Below are 12,526 nucleotides of genomic sequence, written 5' to 3'. Positions count from 1 at the left end.
GAGTACAATCTTTCCTTCTGTCCTTTCGTATCGAACTTAAAGAAAGTGTGGTTGAGCGAAGCTTGCTGGATAGGGATAAAATGTTGTCCATTCTTAAATCCAACTTGGTTCTGGCACAAAATGAAGGTTCAGGTAGACAAGCACAGAATTGGAAGGGAGTTTGCTATGAGGGATTTGGTGTATTTGAAGTTGGTACCTTACTAGCTCCAGTCACTAAACTCACATTCCCATCACAAGTTACATCCAAGATTTTGTGGGCCATGAGGTTTTACAAAGGATTAGTGAGGTAGCCTGCAAACTCAAGTTGCCAGCCAATACAAAAATACATCATGTCTTCCATGTGAGCTGTTTAAAAAAGCATTTGGGAACACAAGTGACTACTACAACAACTCTTCGAGAAGTAGGTGATGATGGCATGGTGATGGAAGCCCCCTTTGCAGTGTTGAGTAGAAGAATGTACGAGAGAAGGAATACTACTGGAGTCCAAGTGCTACTACAGTGGGAAGGCCATACTAAAGAAGCAACTTGGGAATATTATGATGTTTTTGTTTCTCCATTTCCTGATATCAAATTCTAAAACTTAGTGAACAAGGTTTTGCTTGAGGGAGGGGTAATGTTATGATCTGTGATTAGCTCAATCACAATCAGGGACTAATTAGTTATTTGGGGAGTAATTAATTAAGTGGTTTTGGCTTCCAACTGGCAAGTGATGTATATGCTGTATATGCACACACTTTGGGTGTGATTTTGGCCAATGGTCATTTTGAATTAAATATAGTTTTACAAAAACAAGTGGAGCTCAGCTCTCTCTTCTCTCCTTCCATCCTCTTCCTCCATTGTTACTGTGATACTTGCAGGTTGAGTAAGGGTTAGATTTGGGTCATAACAAGCCACAGAGTAAGAAGAACATGAAAGCTACTCTGCGTGAGAGAGCGAGAACATGAAAATCCAGGGTTAAGTCCCAATTCTGACTTACCAAGTTACCAGTATAAATATATATTCTAGCAGCGTCAACTAAACTCAACTTATCATCTGCAACAAAAATATGAAAATCCATGATTTTCCTTTCAGATGCAATCTGTAAGAGACGTCAACTAAATTCATCATCTGCAACAAAAATAACCCTAGCGATCACAATTACTTTCTCAAGGGAGCAATTCATGTTTAAGGAAAGGCCTCCTTTATTCTTCTTTGTTACAGGATTACATATATTTATGTATCTCACTTTCTATAACACAAACACACACATACATATAATAACAGATCTAAGGTATACAAAGAATTCCTCTATCTAACTTGGAAGTTGAGTTTCCTAATGCAGAAGGCAAACATGAAGGCGAAGAAGACTCCGAATCCAACTAGAACTCCAGCCACTGGTCCCTTGAAATCTGATTTAAATCCGTAACGGTCTTCTAGGTACCATTTCACAGTTGGGTCAGGTGTATACCCAGGTGCTGTAATGGTCTTCTCAATGTCACCATACTGTGTCACAATCAATCCATACACCGTCCATGCCACGGGACATATCCAGTAGTACCAAATCCACCAATTGGGTATTTTCTGAAAATTCAAAAGATAAAGAATTCGTGTTAACATACTTTTATAACGAGTTTTAGTCGCTTCATCACCGCTGGGGACAAAAATCGAATCACCAACTGTTAAATCAAAATCCGATAGTTGAGATGCAAACTCGATTCAGAACACTTAACCATTGGATTTTAATCAGTTGGAAAGTGATTGCTGTGATTTTGTTGATCAATTTAGACCAATAAATCACAGTATCATTATAATCCAATTTAAATTGAAGTATATGCTTGTGGAAAGAAGAATGCTAGTACTTACTGGTCTAGGAATGAAGAAACCGGAGAAGAGATTGAAGACTGAATAGAAAGCTGCGGCGAATATGGCTGCTACTTGGTGGTTCGGTGTGATGGAAACGGTCATCATGCCGTAGTATGTGAAGTAAAGGAAGGAGAAGAAGTTGATAAAGAAGAACCAAAAGAATTTTCCTGCTTCCCAATGGAAGTGCACCATAGCATACACTATCAGTGTATAATACGTGGTCTGAATAAACACATATGGTATTTCAATAATGACCTGCATGTCATACAAAAGGTTTATTTGAGTCAGTCAGATGACAATTTTTTCTATAGCAACAAATATCGATTTATAATAGTGTTGTATATGAAACTAGGATCAATACTAGATTGTGTGAAAAATGTGAGTTAACGTAAGTATTTATTCTCCCTTCACCTGTGCCAGTGCATAAGGTAATGCAGAGTACATCCCAGCAGCTCTTTCTCGATAGAAAACTGTTCTTTCAATGGCGACAATGGGTTGCACCGTTGTGCAGTTATCAAATCCGACAAAAAAGACAGCAGCGTACATAGCCCCGATAACCATGGACATATCAGAACTGCTTTTTCTGCATAAGGAGAAATATATAATTAGCAAGAAATTGGTGTATGGAAACTCCTAAACGAAAACTTTTATTGTCAAAATGAGTACTAGTTGAAGTTTGAAATAATTAAGCTTTGAGATAAGCACACACATTTTTGAGCCAATATCCCAGAAAATAGATCCAACGAGAAGGGCTGCTGCCAAGGTAAAAAAGAATCTGACAAGGTTATAATCAGGACTTCTCCAATATGTCCACCACTGCTTCCAGAGGCAGGACTGGAATTGCTTCCATGACGGCTGAGAAAACTGTGTGGTAAAATAGAGGTCGCTTGCTCCTGCTGGTGGTGTGCTCAACTCATTTACTAAAGCTTTGTTTCTCCTGGTCATAAATATTGGAATATAAGTTTTATATTTTCCAAAAACCAGCCAATTCCGAACCCTGCAACTAAATAGTATTATTTTCAATTTTTTTCTACTTACTGATACAAGGCTGATGATTTGTAGTATTGAGCAAAATCCATTCCAAGCCGGACCTCAATTGACGTTGAGCTCGCCTCAAGCATCCATGTAGCTGGATTGTACTTCTCTTTGATTTTTGGCACACCAGGAACCGCCTGGAATTATGTTGGTAAGTATACACTTGGATGACAATGCCTTTGATTTTTTCTTTGTGCAAAATTAAGATATGAAAAAAGTTCCACGCAGATAAAATACCTCAAAATATTCAACAATCTTGTGAGAATTGCGGCCCAGTGGTCCTAAGTAGATAACTTGTCCTCCTCTCTTCATCAGTAGCAGCTCATCGAATGCCTCAAAGATATCTATGCTAGGCTGATGAATTGTGCAAACAACTGTTCTCCCAGTGTCCACTGTATTTCTAACAGTCCTCATAACGATGGCAGCTGCCCTTGCATCAAGACCTGATGTTGGTTCATCCATGAAAATGATTGAGGGATTGGCAACAAGCTCAACTGCAATCGTTAACCTCTTTCTTTGTTCTGTTGACAGCCCTGAAACTCCTGGAAGCCCTACTAAGGCATCTTTAAGATTGTCCAGCTCAACCAGTTCCATCACTTGATCTACAAAAATCTGCAAACATATATAGTATATGCAGTTCAGCATTTAAATAATTGCACTATGCTTTGTTCAGAGAAACAGTGCAAGTCATGGTTTTACCATCTTTTCCTCGTTGCTGACTTCTTTAGGGAGTCTAAGGAAAGCTGAGTAAACCAACGATTCTTTGATAGTGACTTGGGGTGAGTGGATATCAGTTTGTTCACAGTAACCAGAAATTCTTGCAAAGGTTTCTTGCTTCTTAGGGTACCCGGAAATTCTAATGTCACCTTCAATGTAACCTCCGGTCTTTCTTCCTGCTAAGACATCCATCAAAGTTGTCTTCCCAGCCCCACTTACCCCCATTAGGGCAGTCAAGACCCCAGGCCTAAATGCACCAGTTACTTCACGAAGTAGTTGCAGCCTGTCCTCTGCTACTCCTTCCTCCTTCATTTCCTGTTATAGTTAACTAAGTTAGCTAATTAAGTAGTGAAGTTGGACTACAAGATAATGTTTCAGATAAACAAAGAGTGAAATACAGAAAAAGAAATATTACAGCGGGCATGTCCACGAAATAATTAACACTGTCGAAGGACATTGCAAGAGGAGTGAAAGGTAGAACCATTCCTCTCTTGGGGGCAACGCCACCGGAGACTTCGAGAGATGAATCAGCATTTCTATCTAGTCCACTAGAGCTGGATCGACTGCTCATTCGTCGGACTTCCATTTCTCCTACAGAAAAGTTTAATTCAGTAAGAAACTCGGATAACAATACGCTCACATTACACTTGACGATATTTTTCTGTTTCTTACTTGTATTGTTTCCATCAGTAGAAGATAATGATCGAGGCAATGAAACATTCTTGGATGGGGGTCTTCTCAGTCTTGGCTCTTCCTTTGATTCTTCTTGGTCTAGCTCCATTTCGTTTGCCGCCTCTTCAGATATGATGGCTTGTGGCTTTCCAGGAGCTAATTTATTAAAACAAAACCATGAAAAACTGTAACTTTAAAAGTACAAATGAAAGAAGTTCTGTGTAGACATAAAAAGGAATATTGACTCTTACGACTTAGGTACATAAGGGAGACCGTATAAAGGGTGTTGAAGAGAACAATAAACCCCAGAAGAGCGCCAGAACCAATCCAAAACCAGTTTTTGTTGTGGTAAACATCAAAGTTATTAAGCACTGTCTCACCCACCCTGGTAACATTATCTAAAGCCTGCAGCACAAGGAAGTTCGATGCAGAAGCTTAGCCTTTTTGTTAAGTTATTAAACAAATGTAGCTCATGAATGACGTGTGCAAGGAAGAGCTTAAGTTTATCATACCAGTTTGTTCATCCACCTCGGAGCATACATTTCATTTACAGAGATAGCATTGAAGCCATATGTCAAAGGTGAAATCCAGTATGCCCACGTCCACCAGTTTGGAATTTCACCTGTCACAAATGAAGCAACTCCTTGAATATTCCGTGAAATACTAATTTGGTCCCTTTTTGCTAGTTTTTGACTATTTTTTTAAAACTAAATTTGCAACTCAAACTAACCTCTTGGAATTATGAAACCTCCAAGCAAGAAAAGAATTAGAAGAGTGAGAGTCCCGCCAGTGTTCGATATGATCATGGTCCTGCTAACTCCAGCAATAAGCCTAAATAGCGCAGATGCCATTTGTTGCATCAGAAATATCAACAATAGTTGCTTGAAAAACCTGCAAATATTTTGACAGTTGCTTAGTATCTCAAGGACAAGAAACTTTTCAAAGTAATAAGATTTTGTACCTAATCAAAGAGTAATTTGCAATTTTATTAACTTACCTACACGTGTGTTTATAATATTGTACCTAATCAAAGTAACAAGATTTTGTGCCTACGTATCTATTCAAAACTACATGAAATAGTTTACCTAACGATGAAAGGACCAACATAAAAACTCAATAAAGCATTTGGTTGATTAAAAAACTATGTTATTCAATGATGGAAAACTAAATAGTTTACCTAACGACGAAAGGACCAACATAAAAATTCAATAAAACATTTGGTTGATGAAAAAACTATGTTATTCAATGATGGAAAACTAATTTACGAACAAAATATATAGAAATGAAATTAAGCAGGGACAAATGTGGTACCTGCTAGCTTCAGGTGCAAATCCAATGGTGTAGTATGTAATGCCTATGAAAACAGTAGATTCTATCATGGATATAGGAATCCCAAGCAGGACAGATGGGAGAGTGAAAGTCCAAGCAGGGTGGAAAAGAAGGTCTCTATGCTTGTAAAACACAGGAAGTCTTGCAATGGTCAATGAGAGCTCAGCAAACCCATTAAACATGTTAATGATTAGGGAATATATAAGTGCACCAACATAGAGTGCTCCATCATTTTCATTTCTAGTGTGCATTTCGGTCCTCAAAAACACTGTCGCCGCTATGATTGCCCCTATTATAATTTGGACAGTCTTGAAAATGTAAATAAATGAGTTCCTCTGCATGAGCAGCCATTCTTTGTCAAAACATGCTTTGAGAAGCTGCATTTTGGGCATTGAATATGTTTTGAATACAAGAGCTGCTTTGTGGCTTTGAGCCTTGTCGAATGGGATTGAGAGCTCATCCGCTATCCTCATGCCCACATGGAAACGCTTGAACCGGTTTGCAAATTCTGTGACCGATACATATCTGTATGGAGTCCTTCTGTCTGCCCAATACTGCTCCTGGTCTTTTCTTGAGGTAACCTGAAAAGGTTGGACAAGAGTTATTGGATGTAAAGGCTTATAACAATATGAAGTTGGATTAGCAAAGGCTTATTACAATTGTTCACAAAAAAATGGTGCTTATTACAATTTCTTGGACTATAAGTTTTTATATAAGCAATACTAGGGCATGGCTGGAAGTCGAACTCAGAACTTCAGGTTCAGTGACAAATGCTTTTAAACGTTACAACCCCTTAGAACTTCATGGCTAGAAGTTGGGAGAAAACCTAAGGTACTGTCAAACTAGTTATATACAATTATATATCATGACTAGTCACGTAATAAGAGATAAATAGAGGGAAAGAATAAGAGTCTTAAGCAATTAGTTACTTGTTCCTAATTTTTTATAAGATACCTATTAAATTAATGTTAGACTTTATCGTGATTTTACCTCTTGCAAGAAATCGGCAGTTCCTTTTCTCTCAGGGCATCGAAATCCAAATGTCTCAAAGAACTCTAATATGTGCTCACGTGGTCCCTGGTAGACGATCTGGCCTTCTGATAAAAGGATGATATCATCAAAAAGATCAAATGTCTCAGGAGCAGGTTGGAGTAAAGACATCAATATCGTAGCCTCAGTGATGTGTACAATTTGTTGTAGGCACTTCACGATTTGGAACGTCGTGGAGCTATCGAGACCCGTTGATATCTCATCCATGAACAATGTTGTAGTAGGTCCAACAATCATCTCACCTGTAATTGACCATAATAATTTACTTTTTTCAGCACATTATACATGTACAAGGCAATGTATACAATTTAACATTTACACATTTGACGCTCATATAGAGTATAGCATTTTTTGCTTTTTTTTTACCTAAAAAATACAAGAATATAGCTATTAGCTTACGATTTAGAATGACTCGTATAAAATTAATTAAAAGGTATTTGTTATACTATTATTCATCTAAATTTAGTTATTGCTTATCAAACAGTATTGAAAAATCCTGTTGAATACTGTAAAGACATTTCTTTTCAAAGTGCATTAAAATTCCAGTTCTTACGGTATTGATGACTTTGCAAAGAAAATTCAAAGTGTGGCACCACCCACTAAGTATCTTTGGTCTACAACATGAGACCATATGATCACGACCCTATTGAGAATACACTTGCTCACCACCTTCACGTGGTGATGATGCTTCCTTTTATTTCTCAATATTAGATGAGTTTAAATCTCGAGATATGTGTAATGGACAAATCTCAAAGTTTAAACTCATCAAATAATAATAAATAAAGTGATGAGTAATACCACAACTTAAGAGTGATGAACAAAATGTGCTCCAAATTCTAAACAAAATCAGAAAGACAAAAAAAGGTGGGAATTGACCTGTGGTTACTCGTTTTTTCTGGCCACCAGATATCCCTCTCTGCATCTCATCTCCAACAATTGTGTCCTTACATATATCAAGCCCCAAAATCTGTACCATTCAATAAAAAATCATGCTTCATCATTATTTCATTAAAAAAATTTAGAATATAAAAAACATTAATTCTAAATGGTGTTTTAGTAAATTGCTTCCAAAAGCATGCTTGGTCAACAACCAAAGTGTAAGCATGGGCCTCCCTAATTCCCCATCCAGCAATGTGTTTAGAAAATAGCAGTCATCAAAATAGATTGGGAAGAATACTTTGACAAAAGAACAAAAAACAATTTGACTATTAAGTAACGTTAAGCAACGTCCACTTTTTCATGATCTGGCTTCTGGTAAAATCCCCATAAGGACCATTTCTAAATAAGAATACTAAAACATGCATGTTTGTGGGACTGACTGACCGATGAATGCCTGCCTTCTTCTCGATCGAGCTCTTATATGTATACTCATTGTTTTTAGGAAAATATGTGAAAGAGAAGTTGGAGAGAAGTTTAAATTTCTACATTTTTAAATTTAAAATGAGAGATATGTTGTGATGATATATAGATGAAGATTAAATTGTCTTTCCATCTTCTTTTAATTGACAAAAAGAATTTTATTAATAAGTAGTTTAGATGTACGCAACTACATGAACCATAACTGATTAATACTTAAATTTGCAGATTAAGATAAGATGGACCATTTTAGTTTAGGGTCAAGCTTTTCTTTTTTAAACAAAATTTACTTACTTTGAGAGTATAATCAGTAATGAGACTGCTCTCAAGTCCTCCCATTGCAGTAGCCTGAAAAGAAAAAGAAAAAAATCCAGAAATTTAGATATAATTAAATATATAGGAGGGGTTTGTGTGTGATATATATATATATAATATTACATATGTAAATATAAAATATTACCTTCATGAAAAGGTCTACTTCGGGCTCTGGATATATTCCAGCGGCCTTTTCTCTTCTAGCAAGCTCAGTAAGAAGTTCTACATATAAACCATTGAATAATTAAAATGGGGATTGAATATCAATAGGAGAGTCTCAATTTTGATGAGATGGATTAATAAAAATACCATATCGTGTCCCAACCCCTTGGCACCTTGCTGAAAAATCTAGTGTTTCTTTGACCGTCATATTTCCAACATGAAGATCGTTTTGGCTAATATATGCAGATGTCTTCCGTGGCACAAACTCATTCAGCCGGTGACCATTGTAAGTTATCTCTCCCTTAACCTGTTCCACATAATTCAACCAGAAAAGTATTATAGTAATAATTATAATTATAAAAGAAAATTGAGATTAAAATACTACAAGCAACATTTTCTTCATTTAAATATTTAAATTTTCAATGTTATTTGCTCTTCGCTTGTAAGTTAAAAAATTTAATTTAAATCTCGTAAATGATGAGTTCGATATAATTTATTATGAGAAAATGTAATTACTACTTTGTCAAAAAAGGAGGTTGAAGTTAGTTTTTTTTTTTTTTTTTTTTCCTAATTTTTCTAGAAGTAATCTATGAAATCCCATTTCTTATAGGAATTAAAACCCCTTAGGTCAAGTTAATTGTTGATCAATTCAAAGCCACATGTCACTGACCTTCAAGCTTGAATCCAACTTCCCAGCTAAAGCCAGCAAAAGGGAAGTCTTCCCCGAGGATGGAGGACCTAATAAAAGGGCCATCCTACAGAAAAACAACAAAAAGGCTTAATCTATCGAATAAAATTAAATATCAATTAACTTATCAGATCACATAGAATGGTAACTTAATAAATCATAAATCTAATGCTTTACTACCTTGAAGGTTTAATAATGCCAGAGACATCTTTGAGAATTGTTAGTTTTGTTTGCTTATTCAACTTAATCCCAATTAAGCCAAGAGCTGATTCTGTGATGTTCCGAGCAACATTTGGGAGGGTGGGAAGAGCTCTTGTTCCAACATGGCAATCAGCTTCAATTGTCAAATGCTCGTACCTTACTTCCACTGTGGGAAGTTTGATCCCAACCCTGCAATCAATGACAACACATGAAAATTTTAATTAATTAGTTAGAGCTTAATTAGATTTATTAATTAACATGTTCCTTTTCATGCAATGTTTTACTATGTTCACCAATTAGATTCCCTTAACAATAAAGGAGCTGCCGGGAAGTTGTTTTATTAACCTAATTCATTCGTCACTTAAGAAATTAAGAAAAGATACACAATCTTAAATGACATTTCAATATCATATTAAAAGAAAGTACGGTAAAATAATTTAATAAACGGTGTGTTAGAAAGACCATATTTTATAAATTGCATCGAAAATAAAGACCAAACCACAAGGTTCTTTGCATGTGCATGATAAAATATATATCACCGAATAAAAAACAAATAATAAAGTTAACAAACCATATACTATTGGGATATAGACCTCACAACACAATTAACTAGTGGGGTGCGATATCCACACACCCCTTTTTACTTCTCCCACACTTTTTTGGTTTTCAGCCGTTGGATCGGATAAATTGAAGAATATCAATAGACATAAATTAATAAGGGTTGTGTGGATAGCACACCCCTTAACTAGTACCTGCTTGCATCACAGGCCTGCTACTATGCTAACCAAGAAAGCGACTCAAGCTACATCTTAACGTTTCATTTGTCCACTAGCCAGGATGAAAGAAATGACAACGACAGCGATCAATGGTAAATTATGCATAGCAACTTTGTAACTAATTAAAACAAGTTTGATTCAAGTAAGATTAAATTCTAGGATTCAAGTAAGAGTAAATTCTAGGTAGACCATATTTTCAAATTAAATAATGTGTTATAAAAAAGAAATAAACACGTTAATTAATATTTAAATAATAATTTAATTATTAACAACCATATAGATATACAAAATTTAGTTTAAAATTTTCCTCTAGCATTAATAATGTTTTATGTACTAAATTTACTCTTTCCATTATTTATTGCATTTTTAATTTAATTCTATTGGAGTACCCACATCTACTAATGTCAGAGTCACGTTCTATTCTTGATTATTGCAAAAAAAACAAAATAAATAAATAATTAAATAAAATTCACGTACTTTTTCACCTTACACATACTTCTAATTTTCTAAAATAATTTATATGTGTGAATGTTCTTTGATTTATTCAATCTAAATGTAAGAAATAAACGTAAAAAATATAGAGGGTGTGAATATTGTTTTCCTTATTTAAAAGAAATTTAACCAAACCATGAAAGATAAAAAAACAAGGACTTACTTATCAATTCTACTTCTGAACTTTTTCAGGAACGTCTCATTATCTTCCTCTGCAACCTTGAAAACCCTTTGAATGAAATTCTGACGGTCGTCCATATCGAGCTGTAGAACGTCTACTTGCTTATGTACTCCTTGAGGCTCAGTTTCCCCAAGGGACTTGATGATGCTTGTTCTTAGCCGATCATACGTGGGCAGTTTCTCAATGGCAGCCCATGTCAGAGCTTCTTCATCTTCGTCCGCTTGGCTGCTTCTTCTCGAGTGCGTGGCAGTCGCAAATACTTCTTCCATGCGCCAACTCGCCCTGCTCAGGCTCCTGCTTATGCTTCCGCTGCGGCTATGGCGCTTTTGATGATGTGGCTCTGAACCTTTCGGTTTCTCTGTTCCCTCCATTTCGGTTTACCTCCTGAAAATAAACTGAATTTAGAATATTGTATCAACGCTTCGATGCTTTGTGAAATTTTCTTGGCAGCCAAACGAGGTATGGAGAACTAAAGGACTTACTTATTTGTTGAGTCTGTTGAATGACAAGGGTAATGGATGTTAAATCTATATCCTTTTCTTTCGAAACAAAAATCTATACTTTGTGGAAATATGGAAATGTGTTGGGTGGAGAAATTTATGGTTGCTTTTCTCTAAATTTCCAAAGTTCCTACACCAATTCAAAATCTCCTATATCTTCTCTCTCTCTCTCTCTCTCTCTCTTTAACCTTTGCAAAAACTGAGAGATTCATTTCCTTGAGAAGTTTCGAGGGTATTTATACGTGCACAATGGGAATAAAATTCTCAATTTTTTAAACAATTATTAAAGTCAGAATAATATATTTTTAGATGCCAAAGTCAGAATATTATATGTCTATTGATATAATAGATTGCATTGAACAGTATTCAAATGTGATTAGCGGCGGCCATACCCACTTTCTCCAATTTCTTTTGAGGAATTATGTGGGCTCCACTATACTCATCCAAAATGTAGTCAAATGACGTTTGGTAATTTATGACACCCTACCACCAACGTTATATGCCTGAGAAAATAAAAACAAAATTAAAATGACGCAATATTATATCTATTGTTATCACCACTGTAAAATGGTCATTTTTAATTGTAAATTATTATATAACTCATTAAAAAAAAATATTATGAGTGGTGTTATTAGGATCTGAAAATAGTAATCATATATGCACAATAAGTGTAAATTAGTGTAAAATATTTCTTGTAATTGAAATAAATAAATAATTAGAATAAAATACCACTTAAATTGAGTGCATAATAATTTTTCTAAAGTGTGAGCAAATTAGCAGAACAAATTAACGGTGACTGACACCACAAGTTCACCCTTTAAAACAGATAAAAGCATTATTGATATGGTGAGGCAATTCAAGTATTGAACCTAGTTCGAATACTAGTTTATTCGTATTACTATCGTAGCATGCATAACATTGTTCATTTACAAAAAATCTTGGTGACTTTGAGATCATCTGTAGGAATGTTCGACAAAGGTGATGGAAGCATTTTGTCATCTCTTATGTATTTGCATTTTTGGAAGGAAACAAAGAAGCTATCTAGAAGGTCACGATGAGACTTGTATAACCAAAGAATGTGCAAAAATTCGGAACGTTCTGTTTTTTATTTTATTTTTATTTATTTTATTCTACTTATATGTTTGCAGTTTTGGAAGTTAAGAAGAAGTTTTGGTGTTTTACCTTTTAAACGAGAAAATCTGGGTCTGTC

The 12,526-nt window shown here is 35.4% G+C and overlaps 1 protein-coding gene across 1 annotated transcript; it reads right to left on the bottom strand.

The window, feature by feature from the left end:
- Window positions 1-1,108: 1,108 nt before the first annotated feature.
- On the bottom strand, window positions 1,109-11,520 carry LOC103944817 (ABC transporter G family member 35). Its single transcript, XM_009355277.3, has 22 exons — window positions 11,299-11,520; window positions 10,799-11,200; window positions 9,347-9,556; window positions 9,149-9,233; window positions 8,626-8,785; window positions 8,462-8,538; window positions 8,296-8,349; window positions 7,522-7,612; window positions 6,586-6,887; window positions 5,578-6,176; window positions 4,997-5,157; window positions 4,779-4,888; window positions 4,518-4,671; window positions 4,267-4,422; window positions 4,010-4,185; window positions 3,577-3,909; window positions 3,115-3,489; window positions 2,881-3,014; window positions 2,552-2,779; window positions 2,254-2,425; window positions 1,843-2,097; window positions 1,109-1,560 (listed from the first exon to the last, which is right to left on the bottom strand). The coding sequence occupies exons 2-22, from the start codon at window positions 11,185-11,187 to the stop codon at window positions 1,288-1,290; spliced, it is 4,494 nt and encodes a 1,497-aa protein (XP_009353552.2). The 5' UTR covers window positions 11,188-11,200; window positions 11,299-11,520; the 3' UTR covers window positions 1,109-1,287.
- Window positions 11,521-12,526: the final 1,006 nt, after the last annotated feature.

The sequence above is a fragment of a genome, unplaced genomic scaffold, assembly GCF_019419815.1.
Source record: "Pyrus x bretschneideri cultivar Hongxiangsu unplaced genomic scaffold, Pyrus_bretschneideri_v1 Contig26, whole genome shotgun sequence".
Taxonomy (NCBI): domain Eukaryota; kingdom Viridiplantae; phylum Streptophyta; class Magnoliopsida; order Rosales; family Rosaceae; genus Pyrus; species Pyrus x bretschneideri.
This window is presented reverse-complemented; position numbering and strand designations above follow the sequence as displayed.